Source organism: Salvelinus fontinalis, chromosome 35 (genome assembly GCF_029448725.1).
Source record: "Salvelinus fontinalis isolate EN_2023a chromosome 35, ASM2944872v1, whole genome shotgun sequence".
Lineage (NCBI taxonomy): Eukaryota > Metazoa > Chordata > Actinopteri > Salmoniformes > Salmonidae > Salvelinus > Salvelinus fontinalis.
Genome location: NC_074699.1, coordinates 38,668,957 through 38,696,108, shown reverse-complemented (window position 1 = coordinate 38,696,108; position 27,152 = coordinate 38,668,957). Strand labels below are relative to the sequence as shown.

At 45.0% G+C, this 27,152-nt stretch overlaps 2 protein-coding genes across 4 annotated transcripts in view; both read left to right on the top strand.

The window, feature by feature from the left end:
- The first annotated feature begins 1,168 nt into the window (after window positions 1–1,168).
- LOC129834836 (E3 ubiquitin-protein ligase arih1) lies at window positions 1,169–21,157 on the top strand. 3 transcript variants are annotated; one of them, XM_055900148.1, is made up of 14 exons: window positions 1,169–1,645; window positions 2,665–2,732; window positions 3,131–3,275; window positions 4,784–4,876; window positions 5,180–5,235; window positions 5,945–6,011; window positions 6,699–6,805; window positions 7,081–7,123; window positions 8,786–8,857; window positions 9,182–9,312; window positions 9,940–10,003; window positions 16,713–17,003; window positions 18,046–18,158; window positions 18,710–21,157. In XM_055900148.1, the coding sequence occupies exons 1-14, from the start codon at window positions 1,370–1,372 to the stop codon at window positions 18,792–18,794; spliced, it is 1,611 nt and encodes a 536-aa protein (XP_055756123.1). In that variant the 5' UTR covers window positions 1,169–1,369; the 3' UTR covers window positions 18,795–21,157. The 3 variants fall into 3 exon arrangements, with proteins under 3 accessions (XP_055756123.1, XP_055756125.1, XP_055756124.1); XM_055900150.1 differs by having other exon boundaries at window positions 1,170–1,645; window positions 9,940–9,997; window positions 16,743–17,003; XM_055900149.1 differs by having other exon boundaries at window positions 1,170–1,645; window positions 16,743–17,003.
- A 2,442-nt stretch (window positions 21,158–23,599) lies between these two features.
- Window positions 23,600–27,152, top strand: part of LOC129834839 (very-long-chain (3R)-3-hydroxyacyl-CoA dehydratase-like) — a 32,926-nt gene continuing 29,373 nt past the window's right edge. Inside the window, exons 1-6 of the mRNA XM_055900154.1 lie at window positions 23,600–24,004; window positions 24,850–24,892; window positions 24,987–25,060; window positions 25,414–25,578; window positions 25,714–25,765; window positions 26,466–26,576. Coding sequence (XP_055756129.1) covers window positions 23,924–24,004; window positions 24,850–24,892; window positions 24,987–25,060; window positions 25,414–25,578; window positions 25,714–25,765; window positions 26,466–26,576 — 526 coding nt within the window. The 5' untranslated portion in view covers window positions 23,600–23,923. The remainder of the gene's footprint in view (window positions 24,005–24,849; window positions 24,893–24,986; window positions 25,061–25,413; window positions 25,579–25,713; window positions 25,766–26,465; window positions 26,577–27,152) is intronic.

The following is a 27,152-nucleotide window of genomic DNA, read 5'->3' as shown; positions in this document are numbered from 1 at the left end:
AAAGGCTATTTTTGTAACAGCAGATGATTTGTACAGTGGAAATATTCAGTTGTAGTTGAGGGATTGCAACCAGCATTGGGAAAATAATACTACAAACAAGGAATACGAAATCAAGCAGCTATCAGTCACACGGCTCCGAAAACAAATGTGGAGTACAAGAGGCCCAGGCTACTCCATTCTGCTTTCAACTAGCATTCCTCAACATATAATGTGTTGGCTCAAAGACTGTCTAGTAATTATTTCGTCCTTTTATTGTGGTATGTGTAGGCTTTTCAATAAGATAGAATCATAAAAAACGGTGACCACAAAACCTGAAACACACAATATGCCTCAATTCACAGAGGCCTGTGAGGATGTGTAAAAGTTCTTGAAAACAGATATACTCAAAGGTGATGTATTTGAATTAAATATGCCTAGTCATTCCACATTTTGCTAAACAGTAAAGGAGTTTAAATCATTTGAAGACTACATATACGATTATTGCAATATACTTGCAAAATGAATACTTGCTAAATGAGATTAGCCTACTTGTGTTCTATAACATTACCGCAACACTACGCCCTCAGCCATAGGCTATGGGGCGGATTGCTGCCATTCACACTAAACTCAATCCAACGCAGGTCAAAAGTTTTAGATTTAACTCTGTGCTGCCATCTAGTGGTAAAGTGTCGACATACACGCTCACTCTGTTTGCAAGACTCACCAGTTGTAATTATAAACAGGCCCTATATAATGTTTTCCCATACACTTACATATGATATAATGGCTACAGCATTACACTATGATACAAAACTAAATTAATGTATTAAAACGACAATGTATTCATTGGTTGTAATGGGTATGCCAATAATGTCTTTTTTGGCGTAATGTGGCCATAGGATTCTTGTGTCCATAGTACACAATGTCCTACACAGGAATATAAATAAACAATGTTTGTTGAATTATTTATCAAGAAGGATTAGGCTCATTTAAAGAAGGTCAAATTCAGAAAGAGAAAAACACAACGAGGAATACACACCGGTGAATGGCAGCCTTATATTTTTATGATAAAGTATAATCATTTGTTAAAACATTCCATGCTGTCTTCAACAAATAAACAACAGTGATCTTGATGAGCTTGAAGTGTTTGTACATATATCCTGCTCGTCCTTATTTGACGTGACGTAACGCGTCGGTCCGTATGACGCCGCATCTCTTTGTTGGTCCAGCGGCAGCTGCGCTCATGTTGTTGTAGCTAGCTACTCTCTCTCTCCGGAAATATTTTTTTCTCTTTCGAAATATTTCGTCTCTTGTTTCGTTGCGGCCTGTACACATCCTCGATTCTAGCGTTTGGTGTCATACCTTGTCACAATATCAAGTTAACCGAGTAATGGACTCAGACGAAGGGTACAATTATGAATTCGACGAGGAGGAAGAGGAATGCAGCGAAGACAGCGCTGAGGAGGATCCCGAAGACGACACCCTGGAAGTGGAGTTGGATGATCCTGTTGTGGCCGGTGGAGAGCGAGATGAATGTGGGGAGACCGGGGGCAGTGGCCTAGGGCCCGGTCAAGACGAGGAGGACTATCGGTTCGAGGTTCTGACTGCTGAACAGATCCTTCAGCATATGATCGAGTGTATCAGGGAGGTCAATGATGTCATCCAGGTGAGGTGAAGGAAAGGCCGAGGATGTTGGGTCTTGGTAGGCCGCAAATTGTAAAACGTAAACAGCTAATTAGTTACTAAGTTAGTTTACTGCCCACAACAAACAATCGTAGGTAACGGTAAGCCTCAACGCATGTTAGCTTGTTTGCTAGCTAACGTTACCTAGCTAGTTACAAACTAACGTTAGTAACGTTACCTTAGTTTAGGTACTGTAGCTAAGTTACTCAGACTTAAATTTCAACAAACTACTACTGTAGCTAACCAGCTAGCTAAATTAACGTTATCTGTCTAGGGAAGCTGCCAACTTTAGTTTAGTCAACTAACGTTAGCTAACGAACCAATAACGTAACGTTATGTCTCTTGAAAGACTAGTGCGCCTGGCTCAGCGAGATAAGTGAGTTGTCAGTTCTGCCAAGATGCTGACCCAACTAGCTACAGTAAGATTTAGTAAAAATAACTGTTAAACCCAGCCAGAAAACCTAGCTAGTTTGGCTAGTCATCTTTGTCATTCCCCTGTTAGCTACAACGTAGCTATTACAACACTGTCATCAACGTATTTGTCTTCTTTTATGGCACCAAAATGGCGAAGTAGCTAACGTTACTGAGCTATCTAGTTTGCGTGAAATCCTATCAGCCCCCTATGTCAATAGTTTCACCTGGATTATAGTTAGCCACCTAGCTAGCTAGCTATCTTACTTTCCACTGTGTCTGATTTTGAGGCCTGTGCGCCTGAAACAACATGGCCGAACCTTGATTCCCACTTCTGTCAGTCAGTGAGTTTGTCTGCAATGAATTGCAGATTTTTATGAATCCTATTATTAGACACATTTTGAACAATAATAGCCTAGAACGTATTTGTCGTGTAACTGACATGACCGTACTGCTAGTTACCGTTTAGTGTATTCTAATCCAATGCTAAATAGCTAGCTAGTTAAGTGGCTGTCTTTTAAAAGCTATGAAGCTTCCGGAGGCAATTATAAATGTGTATTTTGCCTCCTAATTTTTGCTACTCTTCTCTAGAACCCTGCAACGATAACAAGAATACTTCTTAGTCACTTCAATTGGGACAAAGAGAAACTGATGGAAAGGTTAGTCGTGACATTGGCTCTTGTATGATTTGTTGTAAAACTCATTGTAAAACAGTGTCATCTTCTTGGCTCTATTAGTGCCATCATTGTGTTAGTTAGGTGGTCTGTTGAATGTCCATGGTCTGGTATTAAATATTGATAGACAGCATTACACAAGGAAATTGAATTGATCAAATCAATTTTCTGTTTACCAATTTCACTGCAGACCCTTTTTAATGCTCAATTTGCGCTATGTCCAATAGTTAAAAGTCCCGGGATCTGGGCACAGGTTTCGCCTTTGTCTTGGTGCTCTAGTTTGGCTATGACTTATTGCCTTTCTATGTAACCATTTGTTATAGCATGACCCGAAGACCCTATTCTAGTGAATAATACACTGATGACGTGTCTTCTCTCACTAGATATTTTGATGGGAACCTTGACAAATTGTTCTCGGAATGCCATGTCATCAACCCCAGTAAGAAGTCGAGGACACGGCTGATGAACACGAGGTCCTCTGCTCAGGATCTTCCCTGTCAGATCTGCTACCTGAACTACCCAAACACGGTCAGTACCTTATCCTGAACCCTGTCCCTTACCCTGAACCCTGTCCCTTACCCTGAACCCTGTCCCTTACCCTGAACCCTGTCCCTTACCCTGAACCCTGTCCCTTACCCTGAACCCTGTCCCTTACCCTGAACCCTGTCCCTTACCCTGAACCCTGTCCCTTACCCTGAACCCTGTCCCTTACCCTGAACCCTGTCCCTTACCCTGAACCCTGTCCCTTACCCTGAACCCTGTCCCTTACCCTGAACCCTGTCCCTTACCCTGTCCCTTACCCTGAACCCTGTCCCTTACCCTGAACCCTGTCCCTTACCCTGAACCCTGTCCCTTACCCTGAACCCTGCCCCTTACCCTGAACCCTTACCCTGAACCCTTACCCTGAACCCTTACCCTGAACCCTTACCCTGAACCCTATCCCTTACCCTGAACCCTATCCCTTACCCTGAACCCTGTCCCTTACCCTGAACCCTGTCCCGAACCCTGAACCCTGTCCCGAACCCTGTCCCTTACCCTGTCCCTTACCCTGAACCCTGTCCCTTACCCCGTCCCTTACCCTGAACCCCGTCCCTTACCCTGAACCCCGTCCCTTACCCTGAACCCCGTCCCTTACCCTGAACCCCGTCCCTTACCCTGAACCCCGTCCCTTACCCTGAACCCTGTCCCTGAACCCGAACCCTATCTTCTACCCTCTAACCCTATCTTCTACCCTCAGACTCTGGTAGTGTAGCTCTGAACTACCCAAACTCGGTCAGTACCCTACCCTGAACCCTATTTCCTACCCTCTAACCCTTAGCCACTAACCCTTAGCCACTAACCCATACCCCCTAGCCTCTTACCCCCTAGCCTCTTACCCCCTAGCCTCTTACCCCCTAGCCTCTTACCCCCTAGCCTCTTACCCCCTAGCCTCTTACCCCCTAGCCTCTTACCCCCTAGCCTCTTACCCCCTAGCCTCTAACCCTCTTACCCACTAACCCTAACCCCCTAGCCTCTTACCCATACCTCCTAGACTCTAACCCTCCTACCCACTAACCCTAACCCCCTAGCCTCTTACCCACTAACTCTTACCCCCTAGCCTCTTACCCTCTAACCCATACCCCCTAGCCTCTTACCCTATAGCCTCTAACCCTCTTACCCACTAACCCATACCTCCTAGCCCCTAACCCATACCTCCTAGCCAATAACCCTCTTACCCCCTAGCCTCTTACCCCCTAGCCTCTTACCCCCTAGCCTCTTACCCCCTAGCCTCTTACCCCCTAGCCTCTTACCCCCTAGTCTCTTACCCCCTAGTCTCTTACCCCCTAGTCTCTTACCCCCTAGCCTCTTACCCCCTAGCCTCTTACCCCCTAGCCTCTTACCCTCTAACACATACCCCCTAGCCTCTAAACCATACCTCCTAGCCTCTAAACCATACCCCCTAGCCTCTAAACCATACCTCCTAGCCTCTAAACCATACCCCCTAGCCTCTTACCCCCTAGCCTCTTCGACTGAATCTTCATCTTCCTCTCCAACAGTACTTCACTGGCCTGGAGTGTGGACACAAGTTCTGCATGCAGTGTTGGGGGGACTACTTGACTACCAAAATCATCGAGGAGGGGATGGGACAGGTAAGCATCACAAACACCTTTTTGTTTAAACATGGAAAAGACCCTTAAGGTAAGAAACACTTGGTGGGCGGGGCCTGGCAAGAGGTCAGCAGGAAGTAGTCAAGAAGAAAGCAATGCAATAGCACAGACAAAACGTTAAAATAATGACCTTTGACCTTTGGCTTATTCATACATACATTCATACACACAGCAGGTATGTATCGTGACCATGGACTGTAAACTCTTATTCTGACTCATTGGGCTTTTGTTGAGATGTGAAAAATCTCACCATGTTTCCTTTCTCTTTCTTTAAAAAAAAAAAAGACAATTTCCTGCCCTGCTCACAGCTGTGATATATTGGTGGACGACAACACAGTCATGTAAGTGTTACGTTACTGTCGCTTTACATTCCACAGCAGGTAGACTAGCGGTTAGCGCATTAGGACAGTAACTGAAAGGTTGCTGGTTCGAAATACCCACGCCGTCAAGATGAACAATCTGTCTGTGCCCTTGAGCAAGACACGTAACCCTGATTTGCTCCAGGGGCTCCTTACTACTATGTCTGCCCCTGTAAAACAACACGTTTCACTGCATCTATCTGCTCTGTGACAGTAAAGCCTTTAATTTATTATTATTACGTTTCAGCATTACATACACGCTGCTTGCTCTACACGCTGCTTGCTCTACACGCTGCTTGCTCTACACGCTGCTTGCTCTACACGCTGCTTGTTCTACACGCTGCTTGCTCTACACGCTGCTTGTTCTACACGCTGCTTGCTCTACACGCTGCTTGTTCTACACGCTGCTTGCTCTACACGCTGCTTGCTCTACACGCTGCTTGCTCTACACGCTGCTTGCTCTACACGCTGCTTGCTCTACACGCTGCTTGCTCTACACGCTGCTTGCTCTACACGCTGCTTGCTCTACACGCTGCTTGCTCTACACGCTGCTTGCTCTACACGCTGCTTGCTCTGTGAGAGTTGGAGATGTAGAGTAGCAGATGAGTTTATAAATCACTTTTTTTTTTGTATTTGTTCAAATCCACTACATTTAATTAGCATTTCTATAAACCAAATGATTTTCCTGTAGGAGACTGATCACAGAGTCCAAGGTGAAGTTGAAGTACCAACACTTGATTACCAATAGTTTTGTAGAGGTAAGATGTGTAATTTTCTTTATTGATAATATATATATATATATATATATATATATACATACATACATACATACATACATACATACATACATACATACATACATACATACATACATACATACATACATATACACATACATACATATACACATACATACATATACACATACATACATACATACATACATACATACATACATACATGCATACATACATACATACATACACATATATGCATATATATATATATATATGCATATATATTATATATATATATATATATATATATATATATATATATATATATATATGCATACAGCAACTGTGTTTTATATATTTATATATTATTATCATATAGAAATGCATATATATGCATACAGCAACTGTGTTTTATATGGAGATGTCTGTATATGGAGATGTCTGTATATATATATATATATACATATAAAACACAGTTGCTGTATGCATATATATATATATATATATATATATATATATATATGCATACAGCAACTGTGTTTTATATGGAGATGTCTGTACTCTAAAATACAATGTAGTAATTATCCATGAAAGCCCCATTGTGAGAATATTTAATCTGTTCTTCAGATGTTAGATAATCTTGCTTGTTTGGAAGAAGAGGATCTGCTTGTATCCCCTCTTCTTATGCTCCTGTCCTCTCGTCCTCAGTGCAATCGACTGTTAAAATGGTGCCCGGCGCCAGACTGCCATCACGTAGTCAAAGTCCAGTACCCAGATGCTAAGCCTGTGAGATGCACATGTGGCCGGCAGTTCTGGTAAGAGACAGCCATACTAGGACTTACATTCCCTGCTTATTGGTTTTGTTTTCTACATCATACACGTTCTCTGGCATGTAAAAAGGACCATCTACCACTAATACTCACACAGAGAAGTCTTGATTTATTAACACACGGTAAAAGGATTGTAACCAACATTTCTCAAAACGCATGGTGATATCTCTTGCAGTTGTCACACAAATGGAATCCTTAGAAAAAGCATTGCTTTTTATTTTGGTTACATGTGGATCTTTATTTCTATCCAATCATTGCAGCTTCAATTGTGGTGAGAACTGGCATGATCCCGTCAAGTGTAAGGTATGTCACAACTGAGTCTAAATTCAACCCTCCCTGTCAGTGGTAATGTAATAGTGGTCAGACCCAGTCCACAAAAACAACTCTAACCCCATATACATTTCATGTACTGTAGATCTGACAGGATAGGTGGTGGCTGCTTCACCTTGTCCCCTGACGTGATAGGTGGTGGCAGCTTCACCTTGTCCCCTGACGGGATAGGTGGTGGCAGCTTCACCTTGTCCCCTGACGGGATAGGTGGTGGCAGCTTCACCTTGTCCCCTGACGGGATAGGTGGTGGTGGTGGCAGCTTCACCTTGTCCCCGGACGGGATAGGCGGTGGCTGCTTCACCTTGTCCCTGGACGGGATAGGTGGTGGCTGCTTCACCTTGTCCCCTGACGGGATAGGTGGTGGCTGCTTCACCTTGTCCCCTGACGGGATAGGTGGTGGCTGCTTCACCTTGTCCCCTGACGGTGGTGGTGGTGGTGGTGGCTTCACCTTGTCCCCTGACGGTGATGGTGGTGGCTTCACCGCTTCACCTTGTCCCCTGACGGTGGTGGTGGTGGTGGTGGCTTCACCTTGTCCCCTGACGGGATAGGTGGTGGTGGTGGTGGCTTCACCTTGTCCCCTGACGGTGGTGGTGGTGGCTTCACCTTGTCCCCTGACGGGATAGGTGGTGGCTGCGGTAGCTTCACCTTGTCCCCTGACGGGATAGGTGGTGGCTGCGGTAGCTTCACCTTGTCCCCTGACGGGATAGGTGGTGGCTGCTTCACCTTGTCCCCTGACGGGATAGGTGGTGGTGGCTTCACCTTGTCCCCTGACGGGATAGGTGGTGGTGGCGGTGGCTTCACCTTGTCCCCTGACGGGATAGGTGGTGGTGGTGGTGGCTTCACCTTGTCCCCTGACGGGATAGGTGGTGGCTGCGGTAGCTTCACCTTGTCCCCTGGCGGGATAGGTGGTGGCTGCTTCACCTTGTCCCCTGACGGGATAGGTGGTGGTGGCTTCACCTTGTCCCCTGACGGGATAGGTGGTGGTGGCTTCACCTTGTCCCCTGACGGGATAGGTGGTGGTGGCTTCACCTTGTCCCCTGACGGGATAGGTGGTGGTGGCTTCACCTTGTCCCCTGACGGGATAGGTGGTGGTGGCTTCACCTTGTCCCCTGACGGGATAGGTGGTGGTGGCTTCACCTTGTCCCCTGACGGGATAGGTGGTGGTGGTGGTGGCTTCACCTTGTCCCCTGACGGTGGTGGTGGTGGCTTCACCTTGTCCCCTGACGGTGGTGGTGGTGGTGGTGGTGGCTTCACCTTGTCCCCTGACGGGATAGGTGGTGGTGGTGGTGGCTTCACCTTGTCCCCTGACGGGATAGGTGGTGGCTGCGGTAGCTTCACCTTGTCCCCTGACGGGATAGGTGGTGGCTGCGGTAGCTTCACCTTGTCCCCTGACGGGATGGGTAGAATTGTCACCGTATTGCTTATCCTTTCAGATCTCCACTAGTGACAATGGGTTGGTTTTAGACTGGGCCCTAGTCTACACATTTATGGTTAATGGTAAAGTGTACTTGGAGACAGAGGTTCCCTGAGATTAACATAGTTATACTTCCTGTAATATAGTTGCATTATCAAACAAAGATTGTTGACTTTGAACTTGTTGTATTGAATATCTTTTTCCCGTGTTGAACTTTTCAGTGGTTGAGGAAATGGATCAAGAAGTGTGACGATGACAGCGAGACGTCCAACTGGATCGCAGCCAATACAAGGGTATTTAAACAGGCTTACCTCTAAACACAATCACGGTCTGATTTTATGGAGGTCCAGAAACTAGCGATATCACTTGCTAGTCCCTCCACGAAACCAGGTACATTTTGTGTTTTGAGTATCTCTTTCAGTATTTTAGGACTGGTTTCCCCAGACACAGATTACAGCCCTATTCCTGGACTAAAAATAATTCTCAGTGGATATTCTAGACTTAATCTGTGTCAGGGAAAACTGGCTCTTATATGTTGCTCTATAGTGCTGCTGCTGCTGCTGTGTGAATGATGGAGTGTTACTGAGCCCCTCTCTGCTTGGCCATCTATCCCTCAGGAGTGCCCCAAATGCCACGTGACCATCGAGAAGGACGGCGGCTGCAACCACATGGTGTGTCGGAACCAGAGCTGCAAGGCAGAGTTCTGCTGGGTCTGCCTGGGGCCCTGGGAACCACACGGCTCTGCCTGGTGGGTGGATCTACCACCTACTGACTAGTACTATTTTACTGGAAGTCTATGTGTATCTGCTAGTATGCTATTAGATACCCATAGACTTGCAGTCGTTGTGCTAATGCTAGTTATCATTGGCTCGTGAAAACTACCTTTAACTTCCTTCATACTGGCCACGGAAACATAGACATGGTATCGGCGAGTTCATCTGACTCTGGGGAAGTTGATAAATGACCTCACTACCAACATTCACAAGTATCCCTTTTTAGATTCCTTTATTGTCCTTCCGCTTTATCCCAACACCTCCGAAAGACACATACAGGTTGGAGTGGGGGGGGGGGGGCTGCCTTACTTGGGCGCCCGTGGAGCAGTTGTTGTGAGGGGGGGGGGGGGGGGGGGGGGTTAGGTCAAGGCCTCAACGGCAGGTGAAGGCGTCTAGGATTTGTTGCTAGCAACTCTCCTGTTAATAGCTCACTTCCGGACAGATTTTCTGTCAGACCCGGGATTTGAACTGGCATCCCTCCGGTTGCTGTCGGTCTTTGTTGTTGCTGTAATAAGGAAGGAAGCTACAACCATATTGGACTAAAATGTTTTTAGATTTTTTTTTCTCCTCTCACTAATTACTAGCTCTGTGTTTCATTGTAGGTACAACTGCAATCGCTACAATGAGGATGATGCCAAGGCAGCGAGGGACGCCCAAGAGGTAACAGTGAGTCATGGTGTCTTTAGTGTTCCTCACTGTAGACTAGAATCACAACACAGTCCTGGTCTTTGTTGACCATCATGTATAATGATAGACATATTTCCTCATTCCCACAACAGTTACGTGATGGCTATGCTAGTGGTGGCTATGCTAGTGACGGTGTAGTGGTGGCTATGCTAGTGACGGTGTACTGGTGGCTATGCTAGTGACGGTGTACTGGTGGCTATGCTAGTGACGGTGTACTGGTGGCTATGCTAGTGACGGTGCGGCGGGGGCTATGCTAGTGACGGTGCGGCGGGGGCTATGCTAGTGACGGTGCGGCGGGGGCTATGCTAGTGACGGTGCGGCGGGGGCTATGCTGGTGACGGTGCGGCGGGGGCTATGCTGGTGACGGTGCGGCGGGGGCTATGCTGGTGACGGTGCGGCGGGGGCTATGCTGGTGACGGTGCGGCGGGGGCTATGCTGGTGACGGTGCGGCGGGGGCTATGCTGGTGACGGTGCGGCGGGGGCTATGCTGGTGACGGTGCGGCGGGGGCTATGCTGGTGACGGTGCGGCGGGGGCTATGCTGGTGACGGTGCGGCGGGGGCTATGCTGGTGACGGTGCGGCGGGGGCTATGCTGGTGACGGTGCGGCGGGGGCTATGCTGGTGACGGTGCGGCGGGGGCTATGCTGGTGACGGTGCGGCGGGGGCTATGCTGGTGACGGTGCGGCGGGGGCTATGCTGGTGACGGTGCGGCGGGGGCTATGCTGGTGACGGTGCGGCGGGGGCTATGCTGGTGACGGTGCGGCGGGGGCTATGCTGGTGACGGTGCGGCGGGGGCTATGCTGGTGACGGTGCGGCGGGGGCTATGCTAGTGACGGTGCGGCGGGGGCTATGCTAGTGGTGGGTGGGTGGGCGTGCTGCTAGTGGTGGGTGGGTGGGCGTGCTGCTAGTGGTGGGTGGGTGGGCGTGCTGCTAGTGGTGGGTGGGTGGGCGTGCTGCTAGTGGTGGGTGGGTGGGCGTGCTGCTAGTGGTGGGTGGGTGGGCGTGCTGCTAGTGGTGGGTGGGTGGGTGTGCTGCTAGTGGTGGGTGTGCTGCTAGTGGTGGGTGGGTGTGCTGCTAGTGGTGGGTGTGCTGCTAGTGGTGGGTGGGTGTGCTGCTAGTGGTGGGTGGGTGTACTGCTAGTGGTGGGTGTGCTGCTAGTGGTGGGTGGGTGTACTGCTAGTGGTGGGTGTGCTGCTAGTGGTGGGTGTGCTGCTAGTGGTGGGTGGGTGTGCTGCTACTGGTGGGTGTGCTGCTAGTGGTGGGTGTGCTGCTAGTGGTGGGTGTGCTGCTAGTGGTGGTTGTGCTGCTAGTGGTGGGTGTGCTGCTAGTGGTGGGTGGGTGTGCTGCTAGTGGTGGGTGGGTGTGCTGCTAGTGGTGGGTGGGTGTGCTGCTAGTGGTGGGTGGGTGTGCTGCTAGTGGTGGGTGGGTGTGCTGCTAGTGGTGGGTGGGTGTGCTGCTAGTGGTGGGTGGGTGTGCTGCTAGTGGTGGGTGGGTGTGCTGCTAGTGGTGGGTGGGTGTGCTGCTAGTGGTGGGTGGGTGTGCTGCTAGTGGTGGGTGGGTGTGCTGCTAGTGGTGGGTGGGTGTGCTGCTAGTGGTGGGTGGGTGTGCTGCTAGTGGTGGGTGGGTGTGCTGCTAGTGGTGGGTGGGTGTGCTGCTAGTGGTGGGTGGGTGTGCTGCTAGTGGTGGGTGGGTGTGCTGCTAGTGGTGGGTGGGTGTGCTGCTAGTGGTGGGTGGGTGTGCTGCTAGTGGTGGGTGGGTGTGCTGCTAGTGGTGGGTGGGTGTGCTGCTAGTGGTGGGTGGGTGTGCTGCTAGTGGTGGGTGGGTGTGCTGCTAGTGGTGGGTGGGTGTGCTGCTAGTGGTGGGTGGGTGTGCTGCTAGTGGTGGGTGGGTGTGCTGCTAGTGGTGGGTGGGTGTGCTGCTAGTGGTGGGTGGGTGTGCTGCTAGTGGTGGGTGGGTGTGCTGCTAGTGGTGGGTGGGTGTGCTGCTAGTGGTGGGTGGGTGTGCTGCTAGTAGGTGGGTGGGTGTGCTGCTAGTGGTGGGTGGGTGTGCTGCTAGTGGTGGGTGGGTGTGCTGCTAGTGGTGGGTGGGTGTGCTGCTAGTGGTGGGTGGGTGTGCTGCTAGTGGTGGGTGGGTGTGCTGCTAGTGGTGGGTGGGTGTGCTGCTAGTGGTGGGTGGGTGTGCTGCTAGTGGTGGGTGGGTGTGCTGCTAGTGGTGGGTGGGTGTGCTGCTAGTGGTGGGTGGGTGTGCTGCTAGTGGTGGGTGGGTGTGCTGCTAGTGGTGGGTGGGTGTGCTGCTAGTGGTGGGTGGGTGTGCTGCTAGTGGTGGGTGGTTATTGTATATTAGAAGTGGTTGTACTAGTTGTGTATTAGCGGTGGGTGTGCTAGTTATTGTGTATTAATGATTGTGTATTAGCGGTGGGTGTGCTAGTTATTGTGTATTAATGATTGTGTATTAGCGGTGGGTGTACTAGTTATTGTGTATTAGCGGTGGGTGTACTAGTTATTGTGTATTAGTTATTGTGTACTAGTTATTGTGTACTAGCGGTGGGTGTACTAGTTATTGTGTATTAGCGGTGGGTGTACTAGTTATTGTGTACTAGCGGTGGGTGTACTAGTTATTGTGTATTAGCGGTGGGTGTACTAGTTATTGTGTATTAGTTATTGTGTAGTAGCGGTGGGTGTACTAGTTATTGTGTATTAGTTATTGTGTACTAGTTATTGTGTACTAGCGGTGGGTGTACTAGTTATTGTGTATTAGCGGTGGGTGTACTAGTTATTGTGTACTAGCGGTGGGTGTACTAGTTATTGTGTATTAGTTATTGTGTACTAGTTATTGTGTATTAGTTATTGTGTACTAGTTATTGTGTACTAGCGGTGGGTGTACTAGTTATTGTGTATTAGCGGTGGGTGTACTAGTTATTGTGTACTAGTTATTGTGTACTAGTTATTGTGTACTAGTTATTGTGTACTAGTTATTGTGTACTAGCGGTGGGTGTACTAGTTATTGTGTATTAGCGGTGGGTGTACTAGTTATTGTGTACTAGCGGTGGGTGTACTAGTTATTGTGTATTAGCGGTGGGTGTACTAGTTATTGTGTACTAGTTATTGTGTATTAGCGGTGGTTGTACTAGTTATTGTGTATTAGTTATTGTGTACTAGTTATTGTGTATTAGCGGTGGTTGTACTAGTTATTGTGTATTAGCGGTGGGTGTACTAGTTATTGTGTATTAGCGGTGGGTGTACTAGTTATTGTATATTAGCGATGGGTGTATTAGTTATTGTGTATTAGCGGTGGTTGTACTAGTTATTGTGTATTAGTTATTGTGTATTAGCGGTGGGTATACTAGTTATTGTGTATTAGCGGTGGTTGTACTAGTTATTGTGTATTAGCGGTGGTTGTACTAGTTATTGTGTAGTAGCGGTGGTTGTACTAGTTATTGTGTAGTAGCGGTGGTTGTACTAGTTATTGTGTATTAGCGGTGGTTGTACTAGTTATTGTGTAGTAGCGGTGGTTGTACTAGTTATTGTGTATTCGAGGTGGTTGTACTCGTTATTGTGTATTAGTTATTGTGTAGTAGCGGTGGTTGTACTAGTTATTGTGTAGTAGCGGTGGGTGTACTAGTTATTGTATATTAGCGGTGGTTGTACTAGTTATTGTGTAGTAGCGGTGGTTGTACTAGTTATTGTGTATTAGCGGTGGGTGTACTAGTTATTGTATATTAGCGGTGGGTGTACTAGTTATTGTGTATTAGCGGTGGGTATACTAGTTATTGTGTAGTAGCGGTGGGTGTACTAGTTATTGTGTATTAGCGGTGGTTGTACTAGTTATTGTGTATTAGCGGTGGTTGTACTAGTTATTGTGTATTAGCGGTGGTTGTGCTAGTTATTGAGTATTAGCGGTGGTTGTACTAGTTATTGTGTATTAGCGGTGGTTGTACTCGTTATTGTGTATTAGTTATTGTGTACTAGTTATTGTGTACTAGTTATTGTGTACTAGTTATTGTGTAGTAGCGGTGGGTGTACTAGTTATTGTGTACTAGTTATTGTGTACTCGTTATTGTGTATTAGTTATTGTGTACTAGTTATTGTGTACTAGTTATTGTGTAGTAGCGGTGGGTGTACTAGTTATTGTGTACTAGTTATTGTGTATTAGCGGTGGTTGTACTAGTTATTGTGTATTAGCGGTGGGTGTACTAGTTATTGTGTACTAGTTATTGTGTACTAGTTATTGTGTACTAGTTATTGTGTAGTAGCGGTGGGTGTACTAGTTATTGTGTACTAGTTATTGTGTACTCGTTATTGTGTATTAGTTATTGTGTACTAGTTATTGTGTACTAGTTATTGTGTAGTAGCGGTGGGTGTACTAGTTATTGTGTACTAGTTATTGTGTATTAGCGGTGGTTGTACTAGTTATTGTGTATTAGCGGTGGGTGTACTAGTTATTGTATATTAGCGGTGGTTGTACTAGTTATTGTGTACTAGTTATTGTATATTAGCGGTGGTTGTACTAGTTATTGTGTATTAGCGGTGGTTGTACTAGTTATTGTGTACTAGTTATTGTGTATTAGCGGTGGGTGTACTAGTTATTGTGTATTAGCGGTGGTTGTACTAGTTATTGTATATTAGCGGTGGTTGTACTAGTTATTGTGTATTAGTTATTGTGTATTAGCGGTGGGTGTACTAGTTATTGTGTACTAGCGGTGGGTGTACTAGTTATTGTGTATTAGCGGTGGTTTTGCTAGTTATTGTGTATTAGCGGTGGGTGTACTAGTTATTGTGTATTAGCGGTGGTTGTACTAGTTATTGTGTATTAGTTATTGTGTATTAGCGGTGGGTGTACTAGTTATTGTGTATTAGCGGTGGGTGTACTAGTTATTGTGTATTAGCGGTGGGTGTACTAGTTATTGTGTACTAGCGGTGGGTGTACTAGTTATTGTGTATTAGAGGTGGTTTTGCTAGTTATTGTGTATTAGTTATTGTGTAGTAGCGGTGGGTGTACTAGTTATTGTGTATTAGCGGTGGGTGTACTAGTTATTGTGTATTAGTTATTGTGTACTAGTTATTGTGTATTAGAGGTGGGTGTACTAGTTATTGTATATTAGCGGTGGTTGTACTAGTTATTGTGTATTAGAGGTGGTTTTGCTAGTTATTGTGTATTAGAGGTGGTTTTGCTAGTTATTGTGTACTAGTTATTGTGTATTAGCGGTGGGTGTACTAGTTATTGTGTATTAGCGGTGGGTGTACTAGTTATTGTGTATTAGCGGTGGGTGTACTAGTTATTGTATATTAGCGGTGGTTGTACTAGTTATTGTGTACTAGTTATTGTATATTAGCGGTGGTTGTACTAGTTATTGTGTATTAGTTATTGTATATTAGCGGTGGTTGTACTAGTTATTGTTTATTAGCGGTGGTTGTACTAGTTATTGTGTAGTAGCGGTGGTTGTACTAGTTATTGTGTAGTAGCGGTGGGTGTACTAGTTATTGTGTAGTAGCGGTGGGTGTACTAGTTATTGTGTATTCGCGGTGGGTATACTAGTTATTGTGTATTCGCGGTGGGTGTACTAGTTATTGTGCATTAGCGGTGGGTGTACTAGTTATTGAGTATTAGTTATTGTGTATTAGCGGTGGTTGTACTAGTTATTGTGTATTAGCGGTGGGTGTACTAGTTATTGTGTATTAGCGGTGGGTGTACTAGTTATTGTGTATTAGCGGTGGGTGTGCTAGTTATTGTGTATTAGCGGTGGCGGTTATGCTAGTAGTAGTGGTGGCGGTTATGCTAGTGGTGGTGGTGGTTGTTACGCTACTGGTGGTAGTGGTTGTTACGCTAGTAGTGGTGTTGGCGGTTATGCTAGTAGTGGTGGTGGCGGTTGTTATGTTAGTAGTGGTGGTTCTTATGCTAGTAGTGGTGGTGGCGGTTGTTATGCTAGTAGTGGTGGTGGCGGTTGTTATGCTAGTAGTGGTGGTGGCGGTTGTTATGCTAGTAGTGGTGGCGGCGGTTGTTATGCTAGTAGTGGTGGCGGCGGTTGTTATGCTAGTGTCGGCGGCGGTTGTTATGCTAGTGGCGGCGGCGGTTGTTATGCTAGTGGCGGTGGCGGTTGTTATGCTCGTAGTGGCGGTGGCGGTTGTTATGCTAGTGGCGGCGGTTGTTATGCTAGTGGCGGCGGTTGTTATGCTAGTGGCGGCGGTTGTTATGCTAGTGGCGGCGGTTGTTATGCTCGTGGCGGCGGTTGTTATGCTCGTGGTGGTGGCGGCGGTTGTTATGCTCGTAGTGGCGGTGGCGGTTGTTATGCTCGTAGTGGCGGTGGCGGTTGTTATGCTCGTAGTGGCGGTGGCGGTTGTTATGCTCGTAGTGGCGGTGGCGGTTGTTATGCTAGTGGCGGCGGTTGTTATGCTCGTGGCGGCGGTTGTTATGCTCGTGGTGGTGGCGGCGGTTGTTATGCTCGTAATGGTGGCGGCGGTTGTTATGCTCGTAATGGTGGCGACGGTTGTTATGCTCGTAATGGTGGCGGCGGTTGTTATGCTCGTAGTGGTGGCGGCGGTTGTTATGCTCGTAGTGGTGGCGACGGTTGTTATGCTCGTAATGGTGGTGGCGGTTGTTATGCTAGTGGTGGTTATACTAGTGATGATGAGCATGTATAAAGGTAAACATATTCTCCCAGGCTTGATTGTTGTTCTGATTTTAAGAGCCAGGCGTTCTCCCTCCTCCTCCTCCTCCTCCAGCGGTCCAGGGCAGCCCTGCAGAGGTACCTGTTCTACTGCAACCGTTACATGAACCACATGCAGTCGCTGCGCTTCGAGCACAAGCTGTACGCCGGGGTCAAGGCCAAGATGGAGGAGATGCAGCATCACAACATGTCCTGGATCGAGGTGCAGTTCCTGAAGAAGGCCGTGGACGTGCTGTGTCAGTGTCGCTCCACACTCATGTTCACCTACGTCTTCGCCTTCTACCTCAAGAAGAACAACCAGTCCATCATCTTTGAGGTAACTTTACAGCTATAGTCCTAACCCAAACCCTTCTACCTCAAGAAGAACAACCAGTCCATCATCTTTGAGGTAACTTTACAGCTATAGTCCTAACCCAAACCCTTCTACCTCAAGAAGAACAACCAGTCCATCATCTTTGAGGTAACTTTACAGCTATAGTCCTAACCCAAACCCTTCTACCTCAAGAAGAACAACCAGTCCATCATCTTTGAGGTAACTTTACAGCTATAGTCCTAACCCAAACCCTTCTACCTCAAGAAGAACAACCAGTCCATCATCTTTGAGGTAACTTTACAGCTATAGTCCTAACCCAAACCCTTCTACCTCAAGAAGAACAACCAGTCCATCATCTTTGAGGTAACTTTACAGCTATAGTCCTAACCCAAACCCTTCTACCTCAAGAAGAACAACCAGTCCATCATCTTTGAGGTAACTTTACAGCTATAGTCCTAACCCAAACAGAGAAGGGAGGGGGAAAGAGAGAGAAGGAGAGAGTGAGAGTATTCTATTTAGCTTGTAGTGTTTCAGTTGCTCCAGTAACTGTTGTTACAGTTGTATACAGTAAAGCCATGATGCATTTCTACACCTACAAGTCAAGGTCTCCTCTCTAAAGGAACCCTGTATTTCCACAGTTGTTGTCATGAGGGGAAGTTCCTGTTTGTGTAGTTCTATCAGAACAAGTAGTGGCCCTATACTATACACTGAGTGTACGAAACCCAGCAGCGTTGCAGTTCTTGACGCACTCAAACCGGTGCGCATGGCACCTACTACCATACACTGTTCAAAGGCACTTAAATATTTAGTCTTTCTCATTCACACTCAATTGGACACACACAATCCATGTCTCAAGTCTTAAAAATCCTTCTTTAACCTGTCTCCTCCTCCTTCATCTACTGATTTGAAGTGGATTTAACAAGTGACATCAATAAGGGATCATATCTGTCACCTGGTCAGTCTGTCGTAGAAAGAGCAGGTGTTCTTAATGTTTTGTACATTCAGTTTTATATGCTGTGACTGAACCCAAGCGGTCCTCTTTTAGAACAATCAGGCTGACTTGGAGAACGCCACGGAGGTTCTGTCTGGATATCTGGAGCGGGACATCTCCCAGGACTCTCTGCAGGACATCAAACAGAAAGTACAGGACAAGTACAGGTGAGTTCAATACATAATATAGATGTCTTTATGACAGGAAGTACAGGTGAGTTCAATACATGATATAGATGTCTTTATTATGACAGGAAGTACAGGTGAGTTCAATACATTATGACAGGAAGTACAGGTGAGTTCAATACATAATATAGATGTCTTTATTATGACAGGAAGTACAGGTGAGTTCAGTACATAATATAGATGTCTTTATTATGACAGGAAGTATAGGTGAGTTCAATACATTATGACAGGAAGTATAGGTTAGTCTGCAACAGGATAGATGATTTAATGGATCAATGTATCTATGAAATTATACCAGATTTGTCTTTTTGTACTATGACATTTGAATGGCAACTATGCCTACTATGAGGCTGTCATTGATCAGCGATTTAATTTAATCAGAAATGTTCTCTTGTTCCATTCTATTTGTCTCTGTTGTCAAGCCGAATATGGATTAGTTGGCTACGCTACAGCATTATGTCAGAATGAGACCAGACTGATTTTGAAATGAGCCTTCCTGTCCTCCTCACTGTTTCCTGTTTCCTGTCCTCCAGATACTGTGAGAGTCGGCGGCGGGTGCTGCTGCAGCATGTGCATGAGGGCTATGAGAAGGACCTCTGGGAATACATAGAAGATTAAGGATAGACTCTTTACTAATAAAAAACCTCGACAGACTAGAGCGCTGATGCAATGCCACGGGGCAGCACTGGTTTTCACCTATTGTTGCTGATCTTCCCAATATTGCGTATCTTTTTCTCTTGGGTTTTGTTTAATGGAAAAGTTTAAATTATATCAACAAAAAAATAAAATGGTAGAATATTTCAAACATTAATCGTACAACAGTATTGTTTGTAGCAGATTGGATTGTGAGGACAAAAAAGAACCCCCTGCTTCTCAATTGGTCACTATTGTAACATCACCCCCCCCCCCCCCCCCCCACTCTGTTCAGTTTTCCAGTGAGATGTATTTTATGTTTAATTTTTAAGTACCCTTGTGTGGGACATGGGTTTGTGTTCAACACAGTCCAACTGTTCAAGCCATGTTCTTTAAATGTGGTTAGATCACATGTAGGGTTTTTGAATGTTGATTTGCTGATTGTAAGGTGCTTAACCATGTGGGTTGGCAGGAAAAACCATCGGGAGTGCAGAAAAAGGAAACATGTTTTTCATTTTGTAAATAACGCATATGCATGGAACAGCAAGTGTGGACGTTTTATTTTATTTCTCTTTTTGTTGTGTTTTTGAAAAATATTTATTCTTTTTTTTTTTTCAAATATTCAATATAGTTGCTGTGTGGAAGATGAGTTCCCTCCTGCTTTAAAAGAAAACGTCTTCTTTGTGAGGGTTTGGAAGCTGTGTAGCTTCACCCAGGAGAACAAGGAAAGAAACCGTTTGAACGAGCGATAAAACTCTTGACAGGGTGGTAGTAGCTTTTTAAAAGCAATTCTGACAAAACAATCCACCTAAAAGACAGCATTAGGTGAGAGAATGAGACTAAAGAACAAAACATATTTTAATTAACAGCAAGCCAGACTGTAGTTCAGGTAATACATTGATTTATTCATAGTTGGAATTGACCTTGTAACCTTCAGAGGTTATCAACTAATTGTACCTGAGGGGGTTTTTGAGAAATTAATAGAGAATGACTTGGAAAGGACTCCGCTGTGTCCTAAGTGGCTCCCTATATAGTGCACTATGGGCCCTGGTCAAAAGTAATGCATTATATAAGGAATGGAGTGCCGTTTGAGATGAAGGTCATGTCCTGTTTGTTCTAACCCCCTTCATTCCCTCTCCCTCGTGTTTTTGTTCTTCCATCACCACCCCTCCTCCTGTTTCTCCTTAGAAGTTGTAATTTACAGATAACACACTACCAACTGTTTCATGAGAGCCAAATTGAGTGACATTCACTCATAAAAAAAATAAAAATAAACAAATGTATTTCTTTTTTCAGACTTGAGCTTTTCCTCATGTTTTTTTTGTATGCACCTTGGTCACCTGGGAGGCGGTAGGGCAACCTGGGAGGCGGTAGGGCAACCTGGGAGGCGGTAGGGCAACCTGGGAGGCGGTAGGGCAACCTGGGAGGCGGTAGGGCAACCTGGGAGGCGGTAGGGCAACCTGGGAGGCGGTAGGGCAACCTGGGAGGCGGTATGTAATTCCCTGAAAGTGCTGTTTTTAAACTTGAGTCAGTCAACATGACCTAGTCCTAGGCCCCTAAAGAAGTAGAAACTGACAGACCTGGCTGACAAGACGTACCCCATACCCCCCCCCTTTTTTTTTTATTTTTTTTTTTTATCTGTGTTCTGTAAAGGAGTATTGCTTTCAACAGCACCATCCAGTTGAGCTATACAAACTGCTTCGTGGGCTTTAAGGAACGAGTCTTGTCCGACAGCTGCATTTAAAAAAAAATATATATAAGGACTGAGCATAAAGAAGCGCTGATGTTTTGAGATGTCTGTTGTTGTAAAGCTTTGGCATCTAGGCTAGACTATGAGAGTGGCGTTTACACTGTTTGCTAGTCGGAAATGACACCCTATTCCCTATATAGTGCACTACTTTTGACCACAGACCAATGGGGAGTAGCGCGCTATAGGGGATAGGTTGTCATTTGGAACGCAGTCTGAGTTGTACCAACATGATGCCATTTACCTTCATAACACTTTCCAGTTTTATACGAGCTTACGAGGTCCAAAACAAGACCAACCCCTAGCCCAGGGAAGTGGCAGGACTAGTCACAGTGCTGTCCTCAGTCAGTGTTTGTTGGAATACATTTCTCGATGCACTGTAGCCCTCGATAAAGACAAGAGTCTGGCATCGATGTGGCTGACAAGACGGAAACAAAGATTTCTCTTCACCCAAAGTGTGAATCATCTGAAAAATACTATTTTTATCTCTTGTTTCTGATACTTTCTGTGAAATGGGAAGTTCAGATACAGTTGCTTTCATGTATTATAACCATTCTTACAAACAAAATGTCCTATTTAAATAAATGTCATTCAAAAGGAATTTTGTTATACGATTTGTTTCTTTAGACAAAATATAATTAACGCTTGAACACTTGGCTCCTGTTCACATTCAACCTGCATCAAATGTCATAGACCCATAAACATTACAGTGCATTCAAACCCCTTGACTTTTCCCACATTTTGTTACGTTACAGCCTTATAAAATGTATTATTGTTTTTCTCCCCTCAATCTATACACAATACCCCACAATGACAAAGCAAAAACAGGTTTTTAGAACTTTTCAGAAATATATAAATGTGATATTTCATTTTTAATACAAGTATTAAGACCCTTTACTCAGTACTTTGTTGAAGCATCTTTAGTAGCGATTACAGCCTCGAGTCTTCTTGGGACACACCTGTATTTGGAGAGTGTCTCCCATTCTTCTCTGCAGATCCTCTCAAGCTCTGTCAGGTTGGATGGGAAGCGTCGCTGCACAGCTATTTTCAGGTCTCCAGAGATGTTCAAGTCTGGGCTCTGGCTGGGACACTCAAGGACATTCCGAGACTTGTCCCAAAGCCACTCCTGCTTTGTCTTGGCTGTGTGCTTAGTGTTGTTGTCCTGTTGGAAGGTGAACCTTTGACCCAGTCTGAGGTCCCGAGCGTGTTTTCATCAAGGATTTCTATGTACTTTGCTCCGTTCATCTTTCTGTCAATCCTGACTAGTCTCCCAGTCCCTGCTGCTGAAAAGCATCACCACAGCATGATGCTGCCACCATGCTTCATCGTAGGGATGGTGCCAGGTTTCCTCCAGACGTGATACTTAGCATTCAGAGTTCAATCTTGGTTTCATCAGACCAGAGAATTGTTTCTCAAGGTCTGAGTCTTTAGGTACCTTTTGGCAAACTCCAAGCGGGCTGTCATGTGCCTTTTACTGAGGATTGGCTTCCGTCTGGCCACTCTAGCATAAAGCCCTGATTTGATGGCAGAGATGGTTGTCCTTCCGGGAGGTTCTACCATCTCCACAGAGGAACTCTGGAGCTCTGTCAGAGTAACCATCGGGTTCTTGGTCACCTCCCTGACCAAGGCCCTTCTCCCCCGATTGTTCAGCTCTGGAACCACCAAGACTCTTCCTAAACTTCTTCCATTTAAGAATGGTGGAGGCCACTGTGTGCTCAGGGCCATTCAATGCTGCACTGCAGACATTTTTCTGGTACCCTTCCCCAGATCTGTGCCTCGACACAATCCTGTCTCGGAGCTCTATGGGCAATTCCTTCGACCTCATGGCTTGGTTTTTGCTCTGATATGCACTGTCAACTGTGGGACCTTTTTATAGACAGGTGTGTACCTTTCCAAATCATGTCCAATCAATTGAATTTATCACAGGTGGCCTCCAAGTTGTAAAAACATCTCAAGGTTGATCAATTGAAACAGGATGCACCTGAGCTCAATTGAAGAGTTTTATAGCAAATGGTCTCAATACTTATGTAAATTTAAGGTATGTTTTTTATTTGTAATAAATTAGCAAATTTATAAAACCTGATTTTGCTTTATCATTTTGGGGTATTGTGATGGTATTGTGTGTAGATTGGATCAAAAATGACAAAAAAAACTCAGAATAAGGCTGTAAATGTGGAAAAAGTTGAACGGTCTGAATACTTTCCGAATGCACCGTACATAGACCCATAGACCTACAGCATCACAAGTAGGTCAAACTTAATAGTTTAGTGTGCTGGTGCTCTAACCAATATTTTGGGGGGGGATCTGGTACATGCATCATCTGCCTTGACCTGTATTACTTGCAGTGGTGTGAAGTACTTAAGTAGTCCTTTAATGTATTTTTACTTAAGTAGTTTTTGGGGGTATCTGTACTTGACTATTTTATATTTTTGCCTACTTTTACTTCACTACATTCCTAAAGAAAATAATATACTTTTTACTCAATACATTATCCTGACACCCAGAAGTACTCGTTATATTTTGAATGTAAAATGGTCCAAAATCACACACTTATCAAAAGAACGTCCCTGGTCATCCCTACTGCCTCTGATCTGGCGGACTCACTAAACACAAATGCTTTGTTTGTAAATTATGTCTAAGTGTTGGTGTGCCCCTGGCTATCTGACAATAATAAAATTGTCCCTTCTGGTTTGCTTAATATACAGAATTTTAATGGTTTTTACACTTGAGTACATTTAAAACCAAATACTTTTACTCAAGTAGTATTTTACTGGGTGACTTTCACGTTTACTTGTCATTTTCTATTAAGTTATATTTAATTTCACTTAAGTATGACAATTGGAGTACTTTTTCCACCACTGATTACTTGACTGATTGTATAAGTCACTTTTTATTGTACCGACTGTGCACGAGCACGTTCCTTCCTTTTTTGATTTGTGGGTGTAACGCGCACGTAGCGACAGCTGAGCTACGTTCAGTGCCGAAAAACGTATTATAACGTTCAATTCAATGGAAACGGTGCTGTTCTGAACGACCTGTTCAAAAAGGGGGAAGGCGTGGTTGCGTGGGTTTTGTCTTGGAGGAACGCTGTGCCGCAGTCATTTACAGTAAATTGCTTCAATACACACCCACCAAACGTACCTCAAAGTATGTTCAAGATTGTTTTAGGGAAACGTGTCGTTCAGTACAAACCGTTAAACAACGTAAACGTTCAATCGAACTGAACGCACCCCTGAGTATCCTGGGATGACTGTTTCCGCCTCTAGCCAGCTGTCCGAATGAATGAGGCGGAGGATCTCCATCATTGCTTCTCAGTGATATAACAGCAAGGATATTAATTTCACTAACAGTATCTTTAGATATCACAATGCAGACCCTCACACCCCACGTGTATTGGGCACAGCGGCATGGAGACATCTACCTGCGTGTGGAGCTGAGTGATGCTAAGGTATGTTACGGATGCTCTCCGGGACCGACCTGTCATCGAGCTAGATGGTTAGGATAAGCCAGCTAGATAGTCAACGTTACTTTCAGACAGTAATACGTGTATTTGTTTAAGTTCACTGCTGGACGTTGTAAATTGAATGCACGTTGCTGACATGAACAAACGACATACATTACATTAGCTACAATGCTCCTTTTGAGAGTGGAGTGATATCAGCCCATGCTTACATGTTAGCTAGTAAGCTCATAAATCTAGCAAGCTAATTTACCACTTGTTCTATTAGCTATACCGAGTGATAACAAACGTGTAACATGTCACTACTAGACAGAATAACTTACTATATATAATATATACAACGTATATATATTATATAAAGTTTCCTGAGATCCTGAGCCAGTGTTTCCACATTCCAAAATCACGTCGTCATGAGAAGTATGGTTCTCGACGAGGCTAGATAGTAGCTAACACTCAGCTACTGAAGCTAGCTAGATGGCTAGCTACTGTAATTAATATTGAGTTGTAGTAGCTAGTGGTGGTGCGTCTACCAAATGTCACGCTTCATAAAAGATTCAGGAATTGTCATGGTGATCGCTGGATCCAATTTAGCCAATCAGCAAACACATAGCTACTCACTCAAGGTGCATCGTGATCACATGTACTCCAGCTACGTAGAACTGTGCGTAATGTCATCCGAATATGTTAAGTTGATGTTGTATGTGTGAAGGAAACGCATCCATTTCAGTCACTTAGTTTGAGCTCAACCAATGTCCGTGTGGTTTGTATATTTCCCCTTGTAGCTGACAGTCTTCCGCTTTTTGATGCAAGACATTTTCTTTTGCGTTTTTTAGAATCTTGATATCTGCGTGCAAAACAACACCCTGCAATTCAAAGGTCGGTGTTTGTTTACGTTGGAACAGAAAGAATGAAAATAACTCTAGTCTGTACAGAGTACATGGTATTAAACCGATGTTCCTTTGTTGGACAGCTCAGGGTCATGGAGCTAAAGGAGACAATGACTATGAGTTCAGTCTGGACTTCCTGGAACCAGTAAAACCTGAGGTATTCTATTATTTTCTATTCCAAAAATGTACTTTTTCATTAGTGATAATACCTCACACTCTTCTCAGTCTCAAAGACAAACATTCTCTTCTGGTACTAGAGATTGTTACTGTTCCCTGCGTGTGGTTTATTATTAAGTGTGTCTTCCACAGGAGGCGGCTCATAATAATGTCTGGAACGGAGCAAATGGAATGGCATCAAACACCTGGAAACCATGTGTTAGATGTATTAGATACCGTTCCACTGATTCCGCTCCAGTCGTTACCACGAGCACGTCCTCCCTGATTAAGGTGTCACCAACCTCCTGTGGTGTCTACAATTATTATCATACTCGCTGTGTGTCTGTCTGCCAGGTTAGTCACAGGTCGACCCAGCGCCTGGTAAATGTGACAGTGAGGAAGCAAGAGCAGCGTTGGTGGGATAGACTCACTCTGCAGGAGAGGAAACCTCTCTTCCTGACGCCAGACTTCGACCGTTGGCTCGACGAATCAGACGCGGAGATGGAGCTTCAGGCTAAGGTAGTAATGACCAGGGTCAGCTTTGGTACAACTTTTAGATGTAATACATAAGCAAGTATAAGGCTTTATTTATTTGTCTTTTATAAGTGTGTTATGACATTTATTACACCTGATGGTCTGTCTGTTTGTTTTCAGGAAGAGGAGAAGATAAACAAGGTCAGCATCGAGTCAAGAATCCATAAAGACCGTAAGTACCGAGCAGTGCAGCTGTGAACAGCCCTTATCTCTAATCTGAATATTTACATTTCTTGGTAAAGATGCTGTTGGTTTAGACCAGGGATCATCAACTAAGTTCAGCCTCGGGCTGATTTTATTTATTTTTCTTGACCAGTTGGTCGACAGACCGGAAAATAACTACAAATTATTTGTAGACTGCAATTTGACAGCAAGAATCCAAAACGGATCATTTCAAACCTTGCTTAAATCTGTATATGATCATGTCTCTCTCTATTATGCGTGGGAATACTTGAGAACAGATTTTCCTAAATTTAAATCACTTGGCGCAGAATTCCTGGTGTTTTAACACACTTTCATCTCAATGAAAATGCAACAAATAAAATTCTCTCAAAAGTTGGGAGGCCAAATAAATCCACCCGCGGGCCGCCAATTGGAGAACCCTGGTTTTGACTGTGCATCATCTTTTAGTTTATACCACACACAAGTACAAGCTACCTTTTTAAGTACTAGATATTTGAAAATGTAAACATCTGAAATGTCATTTCAAATCATTTGGTTTTTGTATAGACGTACAAAACCAACTGACTGGAGTCTCCTTTTGTATTTATTTAATTGTGTTTTATTGAAAGCTGTACAATGTTCTCTCAGCCTACCTGAAGAAGGGCTGTCTGTTCATGTACAACCTGGTGTTATGTGGTTTGTTCTCTCAGCCTACCTGGGTCTGAAGAAGGGCTATCTGTTCATGTACAACCTGGTCCAGTTCCTGGGATTCTCCTGGATCTTTGTCAACATGACCGTCCGTCTCTTCATCCTGGGACAAGGTCAGTGGTCCGGAGCCTGCTGAGGGTCCAGCCTGTTAGTAGCTGTTGTTTATTGGTTGTCTTGAGAGTTGACTACAGCGTTGGCCATAGACACTAAGTAGGTGAAGTGGTCAGTGTTTCAGGGATGGAAAAGAATACAATCAGAATCTTTCCTTTTCAACAGCTGCGGTTGGAACTAGCTACCTCAGAACTGGTTCGTCAACATAATGTAAGAGAGTTAGTATAGATGGTGTAACGGATGTGAAATGGCTAGCTAACGTACTAAAGTTATACTGTTACGATGGCTCATATAACACTAATATTTACATGCATTATCATTCTTCCTCTTTATTTATTTTTTAGCTGAAAGCTGTCTAGTTTCAACAGTATTTTTATTCAGTGTTGTTTCTGTGAAGTGATCTGAGTGAGTTGGATTAAACCACACCACCAAGCCGACGTGTTACTTCCTGAGAATAACTAAACAGGCTCTTTATTCATAGATGTGTCAATTTGAATATGAGAAAGGGAACATTGACTCTAGTCTGTAGATGAATTTGTCTTGCAAATAGCTTTGAATAGCCTGGAGGTCCAGTCTGT

Excerpts from the sequence above, each read along its gene's own strand:
- LOC129834836 (XM_055900148.1), top strand. The coding sequence starts at position 1,370 with ATGGACTCAGACGAAGGGTACAATTATGAATTCGACGAGGAGGAAGAG. Across the intron at positions 2,733-3,130 it reads AAAGAGAAACTGATGGAAAG|ATATTTTGATGGGAACCTTG; the intron begins GTTAGTCGTGAC and ends TTCTCTCACTAG. Across the intron at positions 6,806-7,080 it reads ACATGTGGCCGGCAGTTCTG|CTTCAATTGTGGTGAGAACT; the intron begins GTAAGAGACAGC and ends CAATCATTGCAG.